Source organism: Labrus mixtus, chromosome 14, assembly GCF_963584025.1.
Source record: "Labrus mixtus chromosome 14, fLabMix1.1, whole genome shotgun sequence".
In the NCBI taxonomy this organism is placed as follows: domain Eukaryota; kingdom Metazoa; phylum Chordata; class Actinopteri; order Labriformes; family Labridae; genus Labrus; species Labrus mixtus.
In genome coordinates this window covers 9,097,695-9,122,546 of record NC_083625.1, presented here as the reverse complement: position 1 = coordinate 9,122,546, position 24,852 = coordinate 9,097,695, and the positions used below count along the sequence as shown (strand labels likewise).

Below are 24,852 nucleotides of genomic sequence, written 5' to 3'. Positions count from 1 at the left end.
ACATTATAAATAATTTCAGACATCCTCAAAATTGAAAGCAGACAGTTTTTCCTTCAATATTTCTCCCTCCCTTTCAGTAATTTAAAAAATACAGTGCTTTGAGAGAAGAACCGCCAATGCCTCAAATCTGACTGTGCTAACACATGGCAACATGATGCAATAACCAACCAACCCAACCTGTCATTTATGCCATATAATGTTGATTTAGCCGTGAACTGGGGATGATAAAGTAAAGTCAGGCAATAGAGAAGTTTTGTCTTTCAATATATCACAGATACGCTACCAGAGGTTCTTTTTTTAACCACTGTCCCACTTTACAAACTCAACAAAGCTTTGAAAGACGGATGTTCAACATGAGTCTGGTTCTGCTCGACGTTTCTACCTCTTAAAGGAAGTTTCTGTTTGCTGCTATCACTTTTCTAAATGTTGCTTAGTGCTGGGCTCATGATGAATTAAGGTCGGGTCTTTATAAATAATATGTCAAATAGTATAGTCTAGACCTGCTCTATGTAAAGTGCCTTGAGATAACATGTATTATGTACTGGCACTAAACAACTAAAGATTGATTGATTGATTCATTCATTGATCAGTGTTTCCCCTAGGTTTACAGCGTTGGGGGGGTGTGGACAAGCCGACATGCCGACACGGCGACACAAACACTTGAAGGAATCTTGGTGTTCATGCGTTACTTTTAATGACAGATGTCCTTTTCTATCGGAAAGGTATCCTTAAATCCTTAAATCGGGGGGGGGGGGGGGGTGTTGGGGAAACACTATTGATTCATTCATTCATTCATTGAATTTAACTAAAGGCGCTGTCATATTGTGCTGATCTTGGTTACCATTATGGGCAAAGTAGTGATGGGAATTCCAGTACTTGATAAGAGCAGCTGTGGAGTGGCGAGGGTTCGATTCCCAGCTGGGCAACATGTCCGATATGTCCTTGGGCAAGACACTTAACCCTGAATTGCTCCCGCTGAATCGTTAGCAGAGTATGAATGGGATTAGATACTTCTGATGGATGATACTACATAGCGTACACTACCATCAGTCTGTGACTGGGTGTGAATGTGTAGGTGTGACATGCAGTGTAAAAAGTGCTTTGAGTAGTCGGAAGACTAGAAAAGTGCTATATAAGCTCAAGTCCATTTACCATTTGGCTCTTATGAAATCAGCAATATTTAAATGGTAAATGGACTTGAGCTTGTATAGCGCTTTTCTAGTCTTTTGAATACTCAAAGCGCTTTTACACTGCAGGTCACACCAACCCATTCACAGACATCCACACAGTGATGCCACAGGCTGCTATGCAAAACGGCCATCAGTATAAACTAATTCCATTTCCACATTTCCACGCCGATAAAGCAGCGGGAGCAACTTGGGGTTAAATCTCTTACCCGAGGACACATCATACATGTTGCTGCAGGAGCTGGTGATCGAACCCCCGACTTTCCTGTTGATAGAGGACAGACTCTACCACTGAGCCGCCCCAGCAATGTTCTGACCTATGATTGATTTGTGTTTATGAATTTCACTTACATTTTTAATTGTAATCATACTTACATGTATAATTCCCTAAATACACAGTTTTACAGAATGTTTGGTATAAAACGTTAACGTTATACCACCGAGCACTTGGTGTTTTATGTGGCCGAGTAGTGTGGAGAAGAGATCCTCCCTCTATCCTTTGTCAGTAAATAACAAAAAAAAAAGGAAACCAGCTCTCAAACGGCAGCCAGCTCCCACAGTTCATTCAAAACACCAGGCACATAGAGTGAACCTGTTGCGAGCGACACATCACCAAGGCAGTATGTCTGACGTCTCTCCTGATCCTGTCACATGCTTAAGTGTTCTTTTAAAAAATCACACTTATCCCTCACTGTGTGAAATGTAAGCAAAGGCACCCGCTGTATGTGTGCTGTAATAACAGCTACCCCATGGCAGTGTCTACAGGCTGCACATGTTACAGTGTTGAAATAATAGGTCTTCTTCCTAATGGTCTACTTTGCTTCTGTAGGTCATACAGTACAGTGTATAAAGGCATCATTATTATTTTTTATTCTGTTTCATTACCAGTGAAAAACTCCTCAAAGAAATGCCACCATGTTTCAACGTATGTTAGTGAAGACAGTTATTTTAGATTCAAACACATGGTGAGCTCCTGTTTCCTCTTGACTGACTTACTCCCAATAAAGTAAGGTGGGGAGATTTTAAGTGTAGAAGTTGCCCTGTGATCAGTCCTACAGTTTTAATAAAGGTCTATGAAAATAGCTTGGAAATATTTATTCATTTATTGCATCCTCTCCCTTTCTTCTCCACCCTCTCCTTCTCTCCCTGCATCTTCTGCCACTCTCTCTCTTCCTCCTGCTCTCCCTAAAGCCTCTATTCTCAGCAGTGGTTGCCTCTGTTGCTCTAATGCCTGTGTGAATAGCAGTATTAGGTCCCATCCCTGCACTGATAATTTGAACAAAGTGGGGGATCGATGAAGAGGGCACACACACCCACACGCACGACAATATAAACAAACACATTTCCACACAATCGCACTCTGGTGCATTCCCGTACACACAGAGGACCGGAGGAGTCGAATCAATATGACTCCGAGGCAGGATTTTCCTCTGCATTTACAATGCATACTCAAGATGTGCCTGCACAAAATGTGTGGTGCAACGGATACAATAAAAACTGTTAGTTCCACTGGTTTCACAATCATAAATTAAAAGATGCACCGATTGCAGGGGTGTGTCTAGACATTATTATCCTCTGTATGTGAGGCCTGAACTACCAACTAAGCTAAATCAGCTCCCTTCCTAACAGCTACTGTTAAACGTCAATATCGCCCTTTTTGAGCAACAGCCAGCAACACGATTTTCGATGCAGTGAAATAACTACACACATAGAAACATTTCATGGAAACTGCTCCTCTAATCTGAAAAAGTAAATCGTTGAAGAAGATATTCATGCATCAATACAACACAAAATGTATCCCCAAGACAGCTTGCACTGCTCAATATAACTTGATTCCAAATTTTCACATGCTCCGTGCGCGACGCAGTCCGTCAGCGCCGCGCACTACGCCGCCGTTCGCTTGCCACTTTAGTCAATCCTCCATTTCATTCTGCGTTTCAAATTTCCTGCGAGTCGAGTCCCGATGGAGCCTGCTGCAAGCACGCGTCAAGCTGGACGGAATACAACGACCCAGACAGGAAGTCAGACAAAGAAAAGCACGGCGCGTCCGGTCAATTTCAAATTAAAACACAACATAAGGACTCACAATGGTATGAACCGCCATGCTGCTCCTGGCTGTTAAGGCGGGGTCAGTCCTTCCAGACGAAGCAAAACCGTGGCGCTGACCGACTGCGGCGCGCACACAGTATGTGGCAAAAGACCTATAAGCTTATCTACAAACAGCTCAGACACAACCTTAAGGACTCCAACAACCTGGAGTCGTACTTGTATGAGTCGGACTCTAGTAATAGGCCACGCCTCTGAACAGGTAGATAGCCAATTATAATGTACGATTATGTTATAGCACCAGATGAAGCTTATTTGATTTGAGGAAGGCCCAAAGCCACCCATAGTTGCCCCTTGTTTTTTTTTCTGATGGTTTAAATATGTCAACCTTTTAAGTGTCACTGCACACCATACATATGGCTAATCTTTTCACTAAATCAGTCTTTGGTTTAGGACAATGTCTCTCCAGGTACTAAAACCTGTCTACATGTGTGTACATGCGTGTACATTTGGCATGCATGTGTGTCTGTGTATTCCATAAAAATAAATGCTTTGCTTTTTGCGGAGTATCTCCCTGTGGAGAAAAGAGCAGCCAGCTGAGACTAACAGGCGGCTCTAAGTGAAAGAGTGCTGATGTAGGAGCTTACTACATCCCATTAAAACAGGAAATAGATTTGATCTCCAGTTGTCCTTCTTCCGGCACAACAGCACACTGACGTCATAGCAGAAAGCCAGTGTTTGCCTCTCTCAGGTAGCCTTTTCGTCTTTGTGAAGAAGATTTGATGACGTCTGTTCTCCCATAAAAAGGGGGGTACCACAAGGTCTGCAGCAATTATACTCCGCTGATTAAAAATTCTTCCTGTAATGATGATTTTTCTTTTTTTTTTATTGTTGCTCCAAAATAAGATGTTTTTTTTTCTCCGTCATGAAAAATATTTTTTGAGTCATACAAGTGGAATTCAAATGGCACAAGTAAGCTGAAGAGGCAAACAAGGGAACATGACATATTCTGAAAAAAAAAAAAAAAGGAGAGAAGAGGGCTTGACTTTACTGTAGGTCTAACCTGGTTTTTTTTAAGAACACAACATGGACTTTGTAAACTTTCTATTGTGTAAATCCAGACAGAATATTTACTATAAGTAGCATTTAATGTTAAAGTCTTTATATGCGGATATCAGCAGATATCGCCCTTGAGCACCAGCATGAAACCATTGTGTTAGCATGCTAATGCTAGCGATCTTTATTATGCTCGTATCTTCACACTGCATGTAAATTTACCCGAAGTGGCCGTGATCTAGAAACGCTTATGTGACATTCAATTAAGCAGTGAGTACAGTATGTTATTCTTCTTTTCTCTAGTCCCTCAATTAGACAACTTTTATAACCGAGGGGGTGAGCCGGCCGGCCGTCCGGGCGATGTAAACAAAGTGAAGATAGGATTCGGAAAACTCGGAAAGCATCACAGACAGTGGGACTCGGGTGTTACACCCATTGTAGACAGTCATTACTCACAGAGTTATTTTCAGAGGATATACTTGATTTCTATTACATTTAAGTGTGAAAAATCGCATATTAAGCCTTTAAATTATTTTTAGATGTATTTTGAGGAAACAATATAAAAAGGTAGTTGACAGTCTTCTACCCTTCCGTGAGAGTACAGGCTTTAAGTTAAGAAGATTGAGACTGTAACAAAGACATGACCTTTGTGTAATTGATTTCTTTGAAGTTGTATTCTTAGAGGGGAAATATTACCTTATCAGTTTCTGCTTTAATCAAATTGCAGACTGCAGGCAGAATGTAACTGAATTCAATAACAGATTGCTAATAGCATTGAGGGTCCTCTTATATTACGTATTGAATTCTCATTTGTCAGATGTTTTGCCAGTAATTCTGATGTTGGGTACCGGCAGTTTGGATGATAGGAATAATTTAAGTGACTTACATACTGTTTGTCTCCAAGTTGTATCAATAGGTGTTACGTCACAGTGTCCTACAATTAGTGGTGTAGTGCAGGGTATATGAAGGTACACAGAGTATTACCCACTTATTTTTCAGTCTCCATAGGGTATACCCACTTCTGAATCCCCTCTGATCCACATTATTCAGTATGCAGCTACTTTTTTTTACTAGGATGGCGCAGGGATCGCCTGCCCAACTCTGTCTCTAATTGACTAGTACTCATTGTCACTTCTTCAGGCACCACTACACCACTGATTTCAATCATCCGAGGCAGATCTTACAATCTACCTTAAAGACCCTCGTGTCAAATGGAACTAAATCTTTTTTGGACTTTTCACACTATTAAATAAAACGGTGCTGAAGAAAATCTACAATAACATAACTTAGTAACAAACTGCAAAGTACTCGCTCATATGAACAAGAATAGACATTTGCCACAATAAAAAACAACCATTGTTGACATTTTTAAGCCCAGCTTCTTTATTTCCTTGAAAACTGCAACACAGTGAATCATTCTTACTTCATGTCTGCTTAACGTTTAGCACATTATGCTTAACACATTATGACACAACACATGGAAAAGTGTGATTTACTATTCCTTTATTTATAAATGTGTAAATGACCAACAAAAAGGGAAGTAACGTGAGCTCATTAGTTTGTGTATTGACATACATGCACACCTGTCTTCATCAGATACATCACTTATAATTGAAACAAACTTATATTATGATGAGCTGTAAATTGAATTTTTCTCATCTTAGCTCACAATCACTGTTTATTACATATCATCACCGGCATCAGAAGTTGTCAGAGCTAATCTGCATTATCTACATGTCTACACCCTCCGCACCTTTGTGTTCTAACACATGCTTAGACGCGTTAGTAGCATCATATTAGCATGTGTCCAATGAAATCAAACAATGATTACGACTTCTGCACCTGCTGCTGTAAAGAGGTTTAAAGGAGAGATTTAAAGCTGTACTGAAGACGTCGTAAGAGAACAAATATTCTGTGCTTCCATCTTTTGTGTTATTTGGCAGCATTTTCTTTGAGGCTGATTACTTGCCTTGAGCAGAAAAAAGGCATTACTGTCTGATAATGTCAGGGAAAACAGAGAAGCCTTAAGGTCCCCTGAGTCAGAGAAACGCCTGAAAATAGAGTAATCATTGTTATTGGCATGAAATGATGGGAACTTAAAAAAGTAATATAAAACAGGAACAAAGTAAATGGAAGATGAACAAACTGGAGTAAGATTGTATTTCTTGTGTTAACAGAGAAATCACAAAATGCAAAATCATGATCATACCAGTCAAGACATTGGATTACTATAAAAATAGCCTAGATATAGTACGCATATCTATATATCTTTAAGTTATACAACAGATGTATGATTTGTTCAGAGCTTGACATCTATTTTTTTGAATATGTATTTGTTGATTCATTAAAAAAACACTGTCAAACCTTATAACTAATTACTTACAGTAACTGTCATAACGTAAGATTTTAAAAAGACCATATAAGTAGGATATGACACATGCAGAAACTTTTCAGGCCAAAGTAAACCAGGGAATCTGAGAAGCTAGAGAAATAAAATATCGGACAGCGTGATTCAAGTGGGGGGCCGAAAAACATATTTCTTGGCGACATTCATTTTATTTTTACGATGAAAGACAGGGATTGCCTTGGAGGCATTGTTGGAGCTGAAGACATTACTTCAAGAGCCCAGAATGAAGGTAGCTGCAATATTAGATGAATGACAAATAACAAGAGCCAGGCAGTCCGTGTCCCCATTGTGTGAGTGTGACAGTGCAGTCTACAGGATTTGTGGAAGTTTGGTTTAGAGTCACTCTTATATCCTCGTATAGACTGGATTGTTTGTGCCTGTGGAAAAAGTGCAGCTCAGTCCTCCTAAAGTTTAACTTGAGATGAAGGCCAGATGTCTGTTGGTGAGTCCAAGCATTAACCTAAGTGTCAGACAATGGAAGATTTAGTGGTGTTGCATAAGCAAGTTGGAAAAGTTTCTTTTTAAGGGGAAATGAGGAAGTCTATTTTGCACTTCTTTTGTGGTTTCACATTTTGTGGTTGTGAAGAAATGGTGTGCTTTGGGGTAGTATTTAATTACGCCTGTTTCTGTAAATCTATTACTGTTTTTTTAAGGTTTATATTTTGGCTTCTTCTGCTTTTGTTTAGAAACAGGACAGTGGATAGAGTCCGAAATCAGGGAGAGAGAGAGTGGGGGAATGAAATGTGAGAAAGCTACAATCGGATTCGAACCCGGGCTGCTCACTCGGAGGACCACAGCCTCTGTACATCGGGCGCGCGCACCAGCTACGCCATTGGCGCCCCTCAAGATACATTTTTATCTAACATATTGATTTTTCAAGTAGTAGTAAGGGTTTTAACCAGAAAATGAAACTGTATTAATCAAGGTCAACGCATATGTGAGTTGAGGGTTTAAAAATATTTGGTTGTGAGGAGAGCAAGCCAGGTCCATAGACTGAACGTTTTTCAAATATCCCGTTGTAATTACTGTATATTTTCCCTTTCCAGCACATCTTTGAAGTTCCCAGAAGACAGGAGCGACACTGTAAAGAGCCCTTATCTTTTTTCTTTTCTTTTTCAAGATAAGTGATTTTCAGAGGTCATCTTGTCTGCCGTCTCCGATGTACCGGCCAGCTTGGCCACAACAAAACAGTTTATTTGTCTTTACGTAATTGAAGGCTTCCAGAGATTTCCAGATACCAAACCCGTACTGCTGGCAATCAGTCATACCTGCTGCCAGTGTCATATAACACTCCCATGGGGAAAAAACAAACAAAAAAGTAATTGTTCAAAGTAGGGTTGGCAACGTTTCCGCACTGAAATGTTGCCAATGTTTTTGTGTATTTTAGACAGTGTGCAGGTGTTTGCTTCCACTTTATGATGGATTCATTCCTCTTGTACCTGTCTCAGGAAAGTGTAGTTTTGTCTAAAGCTGGTTGTGTTTAATACTACCGATCACTAGATAACAGACATTGTATCATTTTGAAACATGTGGTATCAAAAAGTATTATGAAAAACTTTATTTCAAAACCTAATCGGGGGTCATGAAGGGGCCAAAATCTGATTATTCATTTTGTTTGCATTTAGCCATTATTCATCATAAGGTGGATATTGGATTGATCACATTTTGAGTTTCCGTTTCTCACTGCAGATTTCCAAAGTGCTCCCCTTTATTAAAGTTACAGAACTGGTCTTTTTTAATACTGTCACAGAGTTTGTGGATGCTGTGTAACTTATTTTTTTTTCCCATTTAGGGTGTACATCTTCACGGGTTACTCTTCCTGAAGTGTAACTTAAATGATCATTTGCAAACTGTGTCAGAGGTTTGACAGTCTCACACTCGACTGGGAGCTATGAATGTGTCCCTCGATGACGGCAGCGCCTTGGCTATAGCCGCCTTGATCCCATAAGTGCAGATTTGCCAGAGCTGACAGGTGTGATTGAACCAACAATGGATACTTGCCTCATAGGATGAAAACACATTCATTCATTAAATCTCTCCGGATGGCTCCTCTTGAGCTTTATATATGCAGTGGCCTTTTCCTTGAGTTACCAGCTGACAATCACTGGTTAGCACCCATCTATGAGAGCATGGCTATGTGTCAGCAAACTGACATTTGAATGGCCTCCTCACTCACTGTGTGGTGTTCAGGTGTCAACACCTTTGTCTGGCCCTGACAGCAAGTCAGCTCTGATGGATATGACATTGCAGCTCCTTGACATTATTGCTCCCATTGAGAGGTTCGTAAGAGTCCACACCTACAGGATACAGGATGTCTCTGTCTCTGCATTTCAAATACACACACACACACACACACACACATGAAGTGAGTGTAAAGGCATGAAGCCAAATGGTGTAATCCCTCAATGATCCGTCAAGTGTTTAAGCAGCCATTGTGTCCTGACCATTAACTGAGCAGGGAAAGCATCTTTGAGATGGTAATGTTGCTGCTCTCATTTAGCACATAGCCAAGACGAAATGCCAACTGCTAATCAGCCATGTGTGTAACGCAGAGAGAGAGAGAGAGAGAGAGACAGAGAGAGAGAGGGAGAGAGAGAGAGGGGACGATACGATTGAGGCTCTTCAGAAACCCTCATACGCAATCTCCCTCATTATTTGCGTGGATAACCTTTCATAATCCAGCTCCAACCAATTATTGGGTTATTGTTGGGAATCTTCTGGAATTCAGAGTAAGCTCCATATTTATGTACATAACAACAATAGTAGTCTTTAAGGAATAAGTGCCACCCAAAAGTGTAACTACAAAGAGAGTTGGTATGAATTAAGTATCTAAATATAATATACAGTTTAACATGATGCTTGTCTTTTCTAACCCTCTAATAATAATACCAATGACTTTATTTATATAGACCCTTAAAAAAAAAAGGGTTTACAAAGTGCTTTGACAAACAGGAAGATGTTATGTACAACATACATAAGAAGAGATCGAAAGAACCTACACAAAAACAAAATAACCGGAACATCTTAGGAAACCAACAGCAAGAGAACCCATACAACAAAATACCAACACATTTATTTATCCTACCTCATCTCCAGTCAACTCCACTGTATATCTTTGTATCACCAACATTCCCTTACAAGGTTAACCCATTGCAAGGGGCCGGGAGTAGCTCAGTCTGTAAGGAATTGGGTGGGAAACCGGAGGGCCGTCGGTTCAAGTCCTGGTGCTGACCAAATCCGGTAATTGGTCTGGTAGCGGGAGAGGTGCTAGATCACTTCCTAAGAACTGCCAAGGCACCCCCCCCCCCCCACACCCCAACCCAGGAGCACCCGCCGTGGGCAGCCCCATCCCTACATTTGTTCATGTCCGTAGGATCCTGTTTGTGCATGTGTGTGTTTATTTCAGCCTATCAGTGTGGAGCATGTCTCAATATTAATGTGTAAAAAAATCTAATTTCCCCTTTCGGGGTCAATAAAGTATATCTTCTTATAAGATAAATATATTATAAAAGTACAATTTTTAAGCTCAAAGAGTGTGTACAACGCCTTTGTTGCCATGGCAGCTGTTTGTGTGTAGGACGTTCGGCCTTTAATTGTTTAATGAGGTAATTTACTGTTATATTCTTCTGTTAATGACTGAAAATCATCTCCATGTTATAAATACTGGACCTCCTTATGAACAAGTTATATTCCTCCAAAGCCACAAAGATTATCCACAACATCTGACCCTGAACGCAGCACCTGCTCTCGATGTTTTGTCAGGGACAGGGGGAATTGAAGGAAAACGGAAAGTCAAACACAGCCAACACCAGCATGTCCACACAAATGTGCTGCACGGTGCACTGGGATGTTTGGATGCATTGTGTGGTGCGCTGTGATGTTGGGGGCGGACATTTAACAGATGGTGTTAGCTACCTCCCCAGATAGTAATGTTCAATTATCTGTGTCCAATTTACACCTTTGTAATGGGCCAGAGAAGACAGGCAGCGAGGAAAGTGAGAGAGAGAGATGGATTAAATGAAAGCTATGACGGACAGGAAACACAGCAGGAGAGGGGGGTAACAATGACAGGAATATAACCTTTTTTTATAATAGGAAACTGGATTGTGCATTTTTCTCCAAAAGCTTAATCACTGTGAGGCACCGCTGTGTCCACTTCCTCCCACCCCCCTCCGTCCCTGTACTTACGCTGCTCCCATGGGCTCGCTCCTGTGGATAGCTCTAATAGGAGCATGTTGAGGTCAACTTTAATTTGATGTGGGGAAAAAGCAAACAAGTCCCCATTTTATTTATTTATTTATTTAGTTCAACTGTAACACTCGGAAGGAATTAGTTCCAGTTCAATTTGCTCAAAATGACCCAGATGAGTTCAAATTTGTCTTTGGTAATTGAACACAGTTTTTCCTTTTGTTCTTCTGTAAATATAAGCCGAGGCATGAAATGGAATTTATTCACGTCTGCCTGCATCCCTGCCTTGGGTGAAGGGTAATGGGTGACTCAGTGTCTGTTTATATACTTTTCTTTGTTTAGTCAGCCTAAAAATACATTGAGTTTTTAGTTTCTGTCGCAAGAGCATTTTTAAATGTGCTATAAATCTATATCTATGATGTTTCTTCATAAAAAAAAAAAACATTTAAAACTAGCAGTGAAGGGCTTAACTTAAAGCTCCTGTGAGGGTTGTTTTGACATTTATGAAACAGACTGAAATGAATAGTGATGCCTTTTTATGATCTATAAATGCAAGACAATTACCATTAGGACTGGCTTTTTGTAGACATTTTGTATGCCTGCTGTTACAGGGTAGGTGTCAGACAAAGGGATTAACAGCACACTGCCAAAAAAAAAAAAAAGCCCGTCTTTACATTTTCCACAGCAAAGATTTGGGGTTAGTGATACATTTTACTGATAAAAATATAGCAGGACAACTTACAAAAAGTACTACTTATACATGTACTAGATCAACAAAGACCACTAAGAAGGGGTTTCAAACGTCAACAAAAACTCACTTAAATGACTTAGGTGAACAGTGACATTTTAGTAAACAGCTGCTAATATACAATAAAAAATAGTGCAAGTATCAACATTTGCAGCAGAATTACACATTGTATGCTCTAAATGTAGTTGTATAGGCTGTTCTTGGGGGGGGGGGGAAGTACATTTTACCTTGCAATAATAGATTAATAGGTGGGTAAAAATAAAACCTCTTTTGAGAGGTTATACGAGAAGGAAAATCGATAAGGACAATTGCTGGGATTGTTTTAAGTTACCATGAACCTTTGTGTATGGAGAGGATAAACTGAGCTGCAGGAGACCTCAGAACAGAGGATCCTTGCAGGAGGTCTGGCTGACCTGGTTAGCCTGAGCTGCTTTCAGTCTCATGGGAAACCTGTGTGTTGCATTCACTGCTCCCCTCACTACAGCAGGACGCTTCATTAGAAAACTCTCCGGCGCTTCCCTCTCTCTCAGGTGTGTTTTTGTCTTTGTGTATTTTGGTTATGTATTTTATTTATGTGTGAATCCAGATTACCCACACACACACACACACACACACACACACACACACACTTGCTTTGACTTTTTTTTGTGAGTTGGGAAACACTATGAATAATGCAGGCTATTGAAGTGGAATGAATGCTCTGACACACACACACACACACACACACACACACACACACACACACACACACACACACAAGGTTTTTCTTCCTCTGCTCTCCTGCCTTCCTCAACTTTTCTACTTGCTCTCATCCGCCCCACCGGCCTGTGCAGGGATGGATCAGCATGTGGTGAATTGTTGATTGTTTTCTTGAAGAGAAAACGCTAAAGAAACCATTAAAGTACGGAGCTGTGGTTGTAGGTAGGACTAAAGAGAGGTGCTATAGTCATGGATATAAAAGGCCTATTAGTCCACATGTATCTAGAGACCTTTCTTCCTTCCTTTATCCTCCAGTGAGCCCACTGAGACAGGCTGCGGTCCTGATGCCCCGGAGTTTGCCCATTTACTATCATTACAAAAGACCTCTTGCACTGCAGTACTTCATGCACACACATGCACAAACTGCCGTGTAAATGTGCAACTTTTCTATTGCAGAAGTCTCAAAATCCTCACACACGTGCACAGGCATGCAAGATTCATCAAGTGTGGACAGCCCCACAGGCCCCAAGCTTTCAGTCCCTCCTCTCAGAAGTCTATTCTCTTCTCAGTCTGCTCTAAAGTCGCACAAACACAATGCCCCAAATAGAATAGGATATAAAGGTGATGGTTTGAAAATACCAGGTAACAGCCGGGCTATGACTGAAGCAGTAACAATCACAGGGAGCTCGCCCCGTTTGATGCCAAGCAGTCCCTGGAGGGGGACGCTCACCGGTCAGCTCCCTACAGAGACCCGGCGAACACTTTGCCAATTTACCATCATTCTAAGCCCTTTGTAATGCAACACAGCACAAACATGCCTTTGTTCGCTGACCTTTGAATAATTCAGCGCGAGCAAAATGCTATGACACATTTTTGATCAAAGTCTCACTATCAAGGGGAGGAGGCATTTTTTCAGACGCTCTGTGTTTCCTCTCCAGCGAGGATAAAAAGCTTTCCCTCCTCGACACGATCTCTGACTAAAAGCCAGGATAACGCCACAAAATAGAAAATCTCTCTGAAATATAAGACAATTCATATGTTTGAATGTAAGCAGTCACCTGCAGCTGAATAAAGTATCACAATCATATTGCTGCTAATCATGTAGGTATGTGACCTCTGCACGGGGTGTGGAAAAAAAATGACACTTGTATTATCTAGAAGTTTTCCTCGGAATTGTGATCTCCCTTCACCGGGTGACGAATGGCTGAAGATTACAGGTCGATGCCCGGGCGTACACATCCACTTCAAAGCTTTGTCTGCAGGAAGCCATTTGTTACCCTGAAGGCATCTATCACAATATAACTTCACCTTCTAAACTATTCATTTGGAGAAGCAGTGGAAACAAAAAGCAACCATTGAGTTATAGGCTGTACCTGGACTGTCCATCATCCCACAGCAGTACCTGTTTGACACTCTGCAGTGTGTGTGTGTGTGTGTGTGTGTGTGTGTGTGTGTGTGTGTGTGTGTGTGTGTGTGTGTGTGTGTGTGTGTGTGTGTGTGTGTGTGTGTGTGTGTGTGTGTGTGTGTAGTCCATGTATTTGGGTGTGTCCATCATCCAACAGCAATTCCTGTTTGACTTTTCTTGTTGGGGAGATTCATGATTTCGATATCCCTCGGGTGTTTTGTTGAAATTGAAATGTGCTTCCCAAGCCCTGAGGAATCTCTTAAAGGCTTTAAATGGCAAAATTGTATAGGCTTTGTGTGTGTGTGCGCACGCATGTGCTTGCTTGTATTTGCTTTTAGCGGTCAAAGGGCAGTTTTTATGACATGACCATAATCAAACCCCCCCCCCCCCCCCCCCCCCGCCAACTCCTTTTTCACCGTCATCTGCACTATGATGAATCATAATCCTGCATACTATATCACCCACAGTAACAGGATAGGAGAGAAGCGAAGATTTCTGTGACTGGGGCGCTGCCATAGTTACAGTCCAGAGGGTGTCTGAGATCTGTTTGATGCTCCTGTCTTGTCAGATTTTTAGACTAGAACACACTCATCGGGAATTCATCGGCTGCCAAATGTAAAGAACTTAATTAATAAACTGAGAAGTTTGGACTCTTATGCAAAAATAAACAGAATTCTGAATGGTCCTATGGGTCCTAATTCATGTTGACTCCACTTTTTAGTTATTCTGTGTGGGAAGAGTTTGGTTGTTTGTCAGACTTTTGCTTTCAACACCAGACTAACCCATATGTGTGTTTCTAGAGACCAATGCTAGCTAATTGGTGATTAGGCCAGTGCAAGAATTCGATACCATGACTTTTTAACCCCCCAATGAATCAGCTTTTTCATTCTTCCCCCACAATGGTCTACAAAGCAATCATGTTTCATGGCAAAAGGACAGTGTGCAGCTGAGAGTTACATAAATTCCTGAAAGAAGTGTTTTCCAATCACATATCTCGGCAAACAGAGAACATGACTCAGTTAAGCAGGCGCTAACATTGGCTTAGCTTGTTTGCATGTGCATTGTGTTAAATTAGGATTCCTTCATCATACTGAGGGAGGCCATTCAAAAGACAACACTTCTATATAGACTAATTCTACAGCTGTTGTATGACAGCTATTTGCTCTTTTAGTTTTGGAGGTATACTGAATTATTTTCACTGCCTAAGTCTAGGTATGGTTTTCCAAAGGAAAAGGTGGCTGCATCTTTAATTATACTTCAGGCACGTATACTACAGATATACCTGTCAGCATTGGTGTCAAACTCTACGGGCGGAACAAGTCCAACCTATTTTTTAAATCATTCATTTAGACTACCTCACTTTTACCACTTCACAAACTCAGCACATCTGTCTTCCCAGCCTGCAACTTTTTCAGAGTGCTTTCAGTCAAATCCAATCCACTCTTCATTGGTAGGATGCTTAAATCAACAACCACGTTTGTACTGCTACCCTGTAATCATTACACTTTCTCATTGGGAGAATGCCTAAATTCCATGTTATGTTTTCACTGCTACCATGCCCATTCCAATCAGTCAGTAGCCTGTGTGTGGGGTTGGTCAGAGAGCAGTAACACACAGAGCAAAGAGTTTTGTTGGGTCACATACTGTCACCACAGGCTTGACATTTAACTAAATGTTATTGTTAAATGGAGGAAGACTCCCAGACCCCCCTTCCAGTTGTCTCACCCACTTTTTTATGCTTCTGACACCTGTGCCAGTAGACAGATGTAGCTTAAGTAGTTATACAGCCAAGCTTAAATTATAAGCGTAGACATGTTAATGATATAAAAGAGTTACATTCTTTTTGCAATAATCTGTAACCTTAATTAATCCTGATTAACCCGTTAATGCCAACAGCCCTACTTTCTAAATCTGAAGGGTGGGCAAGTGGCCTGCTTTGTGGTTAGAAATAAATCTATATTCAAGTGTGGCAGATGTAATGTATTATTATATGTATATTTACATTTTAGGGAAAGCTTAAAGACAGAAGGAGACTTTGCTTGTATTCGTCTTAATTACGGTCTAAAATAGCTTAAGATACCAAATCACATGTTTCTGACAATCCAATCCAATCCAATCCAACTTTATTTGTTAAGCACTTTAAAACAACCACAGTTGACCAGAGTGCTGTACAGAAAATAAATAAAATACGTAACAGCTCACGAGATAAAAGAAAACTACATGTGAAATACAGAATCAATTTAAAAGACATTAAACATAAGTAAAATGAAATAAATAAATAAAAACAAAAAAATCAAATAAATAAATAAGTCGGCGTCTTTACTGTGTGTCAAAGGCCAGGGAAAAGAGATGGGTGTTAAGATGAGATTTAAAAACAGGCAGAGAAGAGGCCTGTTTAACGTGCTGAGGTATATCGTTCAATAGTTTTGGAGCCGCAACATTACATAAAGTCCAGCACAAATCATAGCTCCCTCCTTTTTAAAGACTAAGAGCTACAATGATTATACATTATTGACTGGCATCACAGGTATATTACAGCTGATGGTTTGGAATGTTTTTTGAAGCCCTATTTTGGGTGTATGCTATTTACCTCTTTTTTTTTGCCCTCAGTGCTGTCATGTCTTTGATGTTTAATACCTCAGATGTGATCTATGCAGATAAAATCCGATATTTCCAAGCCCACCTTTGGTCTATTAGAGTCCCAGTTAATTAACATGATATATGAAGCTATACTCTAACCATGAGGATAAAACCAGAGCAGGATTTTCAGATAAGGGTCTGCTGCGGGGGAACGTGACAAAAGGGCAGTGTGGGTGTGCAGTGCACTCTGAGAATAAAACCTGTGAGGTATACATTTGTGCATGTTCTTTATGCAGCTCTATATACAAACAAGCAAAGGTTATGAACAGATGATCTTGATTTGTGACCTGAAAGGGAACACAGGAAAGCAAAGAAGAGAGACATAAGGCAACAAGTGAAGAGCTACTGCATGTGTGAGTGCCCTCGCGTCCCATCCCTCCTCTTGTATAACATAGCATATGGTGCTGTACTGACATGGATATAACCCTGCTTTAGTCAGGGGGGGGTACTTGATTGCCGGAGGGCACGAAGCAGATGTGTTAGTGCAGAAATATTTCATGACTTTTGGCTATTTATGTCTGACTCTTTGTAAGTTGTTTCTTTACTTTCCTATGTGTTTATATTTATTCAATACACATTACCAACTAAAGATAGGATCACCACATCAACATCCGATATCATACTCATTTTCACCTGTCTTGTTGTCAGTCTGTGAAACCTATAGAGGAGCTTTGCATGATTTGCAGCTCAAAATACTCGAAATGGTTCGTTCCACTCCGTACAGTACGTGCCCACTTTGTTCTGATTGGCCAGCTCTCTGGAAGCCTTCCGGTTGGGCAGAATGCTGCAGCGCTGCCAGGGGAGGACTGCTCTCATGTGCTGGCAGAACAGCCAATGTAAACGGCTCCACCAGTCCACGAGAGGCTTGAAGCCGTCTTGTGAAAGTCTCAGTTTCTTACCGGGGGAACTCTCGTGTGTTTAGCGGGACAAGACTTAGCCTGGGATTACTCCAACATATGTTTACTTCAGGATCTAAAGCTTTGCCCACTTTTAGTGTGGCCATCCAGCATTGTAACATTATAGATGAGTTTTAAAATGGAGATCAGACTTAGTCAACTTTAACTTGTTACACTTCCCTAAATCCTGTTCCTGTTATCACTTCAGAAAATGTTGCATAAAATGACAAAAATTGCATGAATGCCAACTTTGCAACAAGACTCAAAGAGTTAGCACTCCATGAGGTGTGATGCCCTCGACATGTTCACTGTTTTAAGCTGCAGGCCTTTGACGATGAACCCCACAAGTCATTATATTTGTGTAATGCCATCAGAGGAAGCCCACATTGTCACCAACACAACACAATACAGAAGAAGAAAGAGATCGTCCTTCATAGTTTTAAACCTCATTTTCTCAAACATTACCAGAGCTGATCCCATATTCTCCTGATTCCATGAAGTATTCTGAAGTTCTGGACCTCTTTCGAAGTAAAGCAACCACTCAGAGTCTCTATTATGTAACAATTTTAAGTGCATCTATCTTTGGAAGCTGGCACAGTGTAAACAGTGTTTCACTTCTTTCAGATACTTATATAGAATCTAGTTTTCACTACAAGAGTTGATAACTGTATTATACATAAAGCCAAAAAGAGGCTCGGGGTCCAGATTGCCTTGTGTCATTCACACAAGCTGTGCTTATGGTGACTCACCAGATTGAGTTATTCTCAGAATGAAACAGAAAATAAAACTGGAAGGCATTTGCAATAACAACTACAAACTGTGTCATGCCATGTTTAGTAAGAATGAGGCAAAATGTTATTGATTGTGTGTACAGTGCGTGTCATGGACACGTGTGCCTCTTTAAATGTGCACGTGTGTCTTCTGTGTGTGTTTTATCGGTGTGACTTTGCGGTGGACAGGGTATGTTTCTGTAATCGAGTTAAGACAGGGGAAATCAAATATGGCTGATTCAATGACAAAATAAACAGATGTGTGTGTCTCTGTGTAATGAGAGAAAACAAGGACGAGGTAGACAGATCTAATAAAGCAGGCGGTATGGTTGCAATAAGCTGAGTTATGTAGGCTTGATTTCATCCATTAACACTGTTAACCACACTCATTGTCATTACCTTTGTCAAGATGAATTAAAAGCCTTAAGAGAAAGCTGTGTGAACTCAAACAACATTAAAATACATCTACAGCTTAATCAAACAAGACTTAAATACATGTGTTTGCATTCATGCAGAGTTCTTTTTTATGCCAATAATCCTCTTGAAATCAAAATTCACACAAATGTCTGCAGAGCTCGCTCTTTGTCTGTGTCTATTTTGCCTTGATTTTATTTTATTTTTTTGACGCTCTTGTGCATGCTCTCTTGGATTGATGGCTCCATGTACGGCCAAGTCATAAGGTGACAAAGAGTGTGTAAAGGTTTTACAGCAATCTGCTCACCGGTGGCGTGTTGGTTGCATTCCAAGGGCCTGGAGTACATCAAACATACGGCAAAACAGCTGCTGCCGTACGAAAGATAAGCTAAACTCTCCATCATGCTATGTGACAGCAGTGAGAGCCGCGCTACACACATCCATCTCCATAGGCTTTTCAGTGGATGTCAGATTCTGAATAAATCTGGCACTGTGAAAAAGGTAGCCCGAGGGGGGGAAGGGAAAAAAGAAGAGGAGCTGTGCGGGTAAGGAAAGGGTTAATAAGGATGCAGAATGAATTTTAAAAAAAGGCGGATGAGACACCTGAATGAGGAGAACTTGAAGGGAGGATAAGAGGGAAGGGGGAAAAAAAGAGGAAAACAGGAAGGATGTTGCAATTGTACACGTCTTCCCAGGAGACTTATAGCCTAAGGGAATACCATGATCACTGCTATGTGTGTGTGCGTGTGTGTTTGTGTCACGGTAGGTGGTGTCTGTATGAACTATCACACAGTTTATTTATGATGGCTCCCCGCTGAAAGTCACAGAGAGAAAGAACAAGCTTCTTACAACTCTGAGCTCGTCACTTCACCACCACCATTCACTCACTCACATTTCATTCTCTCAGATACACTGTGTTTGCATACGCACAGTTCTCCTTGGACCAATAGCCCCAGTCGTCAGGCTAAGGTTATGAAAGAAGATGCTTCATGTTTGGATTACAGCAATTTCTGTACTTGAAATTTGAAACAAAACATTTACAAATTATTTAAAAAGTAAGGTATCACCGGGTATGTGTCATAATCTGTTGGAAATATATATCTTGATTTGTACATGTATAGACATGATGCTATTTAGCTGAACCTGAGTTCTCCGATGTCACTTGATTGCTGCTATATTTATGTGTAAAATGTAGCACATTCTTCCTTTAAGGTAAAATCTTCTCAACTCACTGCACTGTGAAAGATTCTCGATATTACTTTAACTCTTATATAAACAAAAATGAAAGTAAGGGTACAGTAAGTGTTCTTAACTAGAGTGATAGAATTATTTTTAAGATTTATAATATCTATACTAGAGAAAAGAACAACAAGAGTTACACAGCCAACATCATCATAATCCCCCCCACCACACACACACACACACACACACACATATCGGTTGCACATTAGTCCAATATTTCTGTTTGAAACACCAATGCGATATATAATGATTCAACATGGTCAGCACTAGTCACTACTTTTTATTTTCATCTTTTAGTGAAACCTTAGAGACCAAAAAATGTGTAAAATGCATTCCAGTTTATGCCATATATTCCACTTTAAAAAAACACATTGCTTGCTCACAGGAGATCATTTTTGACCTTATATTGCTTATTTTCAAATATGTTCTTTTTTTAAATTTTAAAATCTACCAGGTTTGACACAATGGAAGAAAAGGAGAAATCAAATAGGAGCGAATTAGGTCAAGCTAGCCCTTTTATAAGGGAGAAATAGGCCAATTGGATCCCATTCAGGCTCCTGTTTTTTTGGGTTCTTTACTGTATTCAGTTCAATCAGGAGTTCTGAGAGCATGTGAGAGGTGGCCATTGTGTCATGGATTGGGAATACTCTGCTCATGGCACGGTAAAATGGGGGAATGAGAGAGTGGTATGAAAAGCGTTTTATTCAATTTATGCTTGCCAGGACTTAGAAAACTGTTGTGTTGGTTGCCTGGTAACTGTAATACAGAAATACAAGTGCAGAGGGAGAGAGTATAGTGAATATGTCTCCCACCATTTTTCTCTTTTCTTTCTTTTTCTCTTTATCTCTGTAGCTGCATATGAATCCTGCTGTTGAAATATAGACTGTTTTTTTCCATCTTTCGTCTCCAGGTTCCTCCTTTTATTTTATTTTTTTCACACTGGCTGGGAAAGATCACAGAGCCACAGTTGTGACAGGAAACTGGTACCTTGACAAGTGGGATGAAAGGCAGGAATATACTGTAGGGTGAGGTCAGACTTAGCTGGGGGAATCTTTCACAAAGCCATCAGTCTCATGTAGAAAGAAGCGTCGGTGGAGACGTGACACTCGCTGCCCTGATCCTCTGTCGGTCCATCTCCCTCCTGACCAGTTACACGGCAGCACGGCGCAAAGTTTTCACCTGCTGTATGTGTGACAGTGACGAATAGTGTTGCTTTGTGTTCATGAGAATCGTACTTTTTACTGTTCCTGCTTTTTGTTCCTCATTCAGCGCATACGGTGTGGTCGAAAATTAAGTCGTAAATTCACAAAAACATGCAAGAAAATAATCAGTTTCCTTTCTTCCCTTTCACACTTCCACACTGTATATATCTTGCACCTTTGAACAAGCTGTGAATTGTGGTAACAAAACATAATCGTCTCTATCAGCCGGTGAAAATTGGCTATCAGGATTTGATGACACTCGGATATAAAATAAACAAATCTGTTTGTGAGAGCTGGAAGTTTGGCTGGACTCATCAGCAGCTGGCGTGCATCTCGCAGCAGCACTCGCAATGAATCTGTTATCATATTCTACATTCCTTGTGTACAGGGTGGGAGTGAATTATTAATCCATAATCGAAAAGATAGCACAATAATCTTTATAAGTTGCAGACGCGGCACCTGCGGTTACATTCTCTTTGTTCTTTCCCTCTCGTTCATTTTTCAGGCTTTGTCTCTGGAGCTGTTCAGGTTTTCAGGCTCACTGGAGGCATTCCAATAGATCCATCAATTTGGCAAAGCAGTATGTGTGAAGCATAAGAGTCATTCCCTGGGGATACACGTGCAAACACATAGACACACATGCTTGATAATAGAGAATCTATGTTGTTTATGCAGCTCTGTGCTGATTTTAACCGGCAGGATGTCTCAGAGGTGATGCTCTTGTTGTTTGCTTCTCTGTATTGTGTCTCCCTTTGTTTTCATACCTGGATACATACAGTAAGGCCTGTATAGATTTCACAGAGCTGTGCACTGAACCTTCACATATCATGGTATACACTCTGACAGACAACAGTCCTGTCTGTGCTCCTCCTCGCTGATTACAGTGCTGTCAGTCATAGGCTAATATGATGCTTGCATGCATTCATGCGCGTACTCATGACAGCAGTCTGTCCTAAACATACACAACCTAAAGACACTGACGACAACAACAACAAAGCTGAATATGTACGACCTAAAAACAAAGTTTAATAATCTTAAGCTGTTTTTAAAATCTTTAATTTCCACTAGAAGTCAAAAAATAGCACACTATTCCAACAAGTAATCAATATTTTTTTTTGCAGAATCATATTATAAGTAACCTTATGATATGTTACTTTGAGAGAATGTCTGGACCTTTCTCTTTGGAATAGTTAGAGAAACAGAAACCCTGAGCAGAACCAGACTCATTGTGGACAGCCATCTGTCAAAAGCAAATGTGCAAAGAAGTTAAATCAAGGTGAGCCAGAGAAAAAAGAAAATGTACAGTATGAAGACAAAACAATCAGACAGGTGGACGGACAGACAAAGTATGGGAGATGGAGACAGACAGACAGACAGGCAGACAGGGAAACATACAGACAGACAGACAGACAGAAAGACAGACAGTAATAAGGGCAATCAGACAGAAATGAAGGGATTTCAGACACACATACAGAGTAAGGGACGCAGAGGGAGGGAGACATTCAAAAAGTCAATGTCAGGGAGAAACAGAATGACAGTGAAAAAGACATGGAGGATGAAAGAGAGACAGACATAGACAGACAGAATAAAGGACACTGAGGGGGGATACAGCCAGTCAGAGTTTGAGACAGACAGACATGGTGACAGTCAGGGATTAAGAAAGACTGTCAAACACACAGACAGACAGAGAGACAAACAGACAGACAGACAGACAGACAGACACAGTAAAAACAGATATTACAGACTTCTAGAAGCATTACCTATAATAATATTAGATACGACTTATAATAGCAATAACAAATAATGATGATGATCATATATAATAATAATAGTTGTAGCTGTTTCCTGCTCAATAACTTGATCTGTACAGTAGGCCCATGTCCTGATGGATCTTGTAGGCTCGTTAGAAAGCAACATGCCTCCTCACATCATCCAGATGATGTGACGCGGCTAATTAAAAGGTGCCACGTTGTAAAGTCTCAATCTGCTGATGAGCTAAATCAGGACATTCTCTTTCAGGCCCGAACGTACGCTGCCAGGTTTCAGCACTCGTGATTGACGTCCAAGATAAAGACCCTGCCGTTTCTGCATTGACGCAGATCCGGGCATACGGTTGTCTTCCTATAGTTATCTAATCTGTTGCTCTGTCTTTTGTCTTTGTTCTTTTCTCTCTCTTTTTTTTCTGGCTTCTGCCTCTCTTGCTGTCCATCCCACCCCTCTTGTCTTCTTGTGGACTCCAGTGATGGCGTCAAAAGGCAAAGCACGAGGTGAGTCATGGCTGCTGTGCCTTTAGCTCAGCCTGACAAAAGCTAACATCTGAAACAACAGATTTTTTATTAGAAGAAAAAAAAAAACTGATGTTTCAGTTTGTTTGCTTTTATTCTCTTAGTTTTGTTTTGTTGTGCTTGGCTTAGTTCTAAATAGTCCTTGTTGTGCAGTAGTTTTTTAAAGGTTTTGTCATGCGGCAATTTCCAACGTCATCCCGTCATTTCAGATATTCTTTTTTTGATTTGATAGATTTTTCAGTGTGTTTTAGCAAACACATTATGCTTTGTTTGTCAATACAGACAATATGGTTTGCTTGCAATCAGAATGTCTTTGTGTTATCAAATGAGAATGCTGCAGCATAAAGCTCATCTTAGTGCCATTTTTATTTTTTTATTTTTTTTGCTAGTGAATTATTCCAGGTCATAAACACTGAAGAGGACGGTCCGAGGTCGTAAGATTAATAATGAAGGATTTGATTGTGTTATATTGCCCTTTACCACTGCCAGACTCTGCAAAGGTGGCAGTAAATTACAATGATAGAAATCTTCCCCGTCATTCTCTGTCTGCAGGATGGAAGAGAGGACAGATTTGAGATCAGAGAGAGTTTTGAAAGAAGAGGCAGAGTGCTTTTCTGAGAGGAGATAACATGATTTTCTTTCAGCCACGTGCGTGCTGCTCAAAATCAAGAATCTTGTCAACAACGACTGTAATCTCATTCTGTTTACCATCTCTTATTGCAATAGCACAGATTTTCAATATGCAGGCACATCCTGAACAGATGTGATAAGTCAAAAAAGGTTGGACATAAGATTGAAGACAACATTTGCATTTACACATATTGAATTCTGTTATTGTTAAAATGCAACATTGGTCTAACGGTAGCTTTAAAGTCTTTATTAGTTTTTGTTATAAAAGGTATTTCCTTAAACCTACTATTAAGATCTTCTATTGGATATAAAACAGCCTTCATTTAATACTGATGTCTCTATGAGTGTGTTTACATGGACTTGATTATCGCAGTTTTGACCAGGGTTTTTAGGTATCCTGTTTTTGTGTGTAATCATTATATCCCAATTTTGAGAAACCCCCATTTCACTACCTGGAGAACTCCGAAAGGTAGCCAGATACTATGGAATGTATACGCCTTACGTCGGTTTGTGACAGCTGCTGATCACCTGCCCAGGTGCAGCCTCAGCCAAGTGACGCATCAGCAAAACAAAGATGGAGGAAGCAAAAAGTGCGTTTTACCTCTGTAGCTGTGAAGAAACTGAGTTTAGTCCTTCTGATATGAAATAATTAATTACAATTGGAAGTTACGATGGGAGAAGGCATCAAAATACCGGGCTATAGGACGCCGGTTTCCCAACACATTACCAACAGTTTCCCGTTGCTGGTAATGAGGTGGATATGCCACAGCTGCAACGCTATGTTGGCATTGATTAGTGCTAAGCCCGCAATAAGCTAAAGTTTGATTTTTCTCCCATTTCAAAATTGGCATGGTTTGTGTAAAATGTAATAAGATGCAGCTATCAGAAACCTTGGTACTAGTATTATATATACAGGAATATGAATAACCGGGTTTGTCTGAGCACATGTAAACGCCATATCCTGAATATTGTGATCAAAACCAAGATAAGACTCCTAACCTGAATACTCAAGTCCATGTAGACACACTCTGTGACAA

At 40.5% G+C, this 24,852-nt stretch overlaps 1 protein-coding gene across 5 annotated transcripts in view; it reads left to right on the top strand.

Moving 5' to 3' along the window:
* The window catches only part of cadm2a (cell adhesion molecule 2a), a 219,988-nt gene that overhangs the window by 130,428 nt on the left and 64,708 nt on the right, over positions 1 to 24,852 (top strand). For 4 of the 5 annotated variants that reach the window (XM_061054921.1, XM_061054919.1, XM_061054922.1 and 1 more), the window contains exon 2: positions 23,141 to 23,167. The exons of the other annotated variant lie outside the window; for it this stretch is intronic. In XM_061054921.1, coding sequence (XP_060910904.1) covers positions 23,141 to 23,167 — 27 coding nt within the window. The remainder of the gene's footprint in view (positions 1 to 23,140; positions 23,168 to 24,852) is intronic. 5 annotated transcript variants of the gene reach the window in all.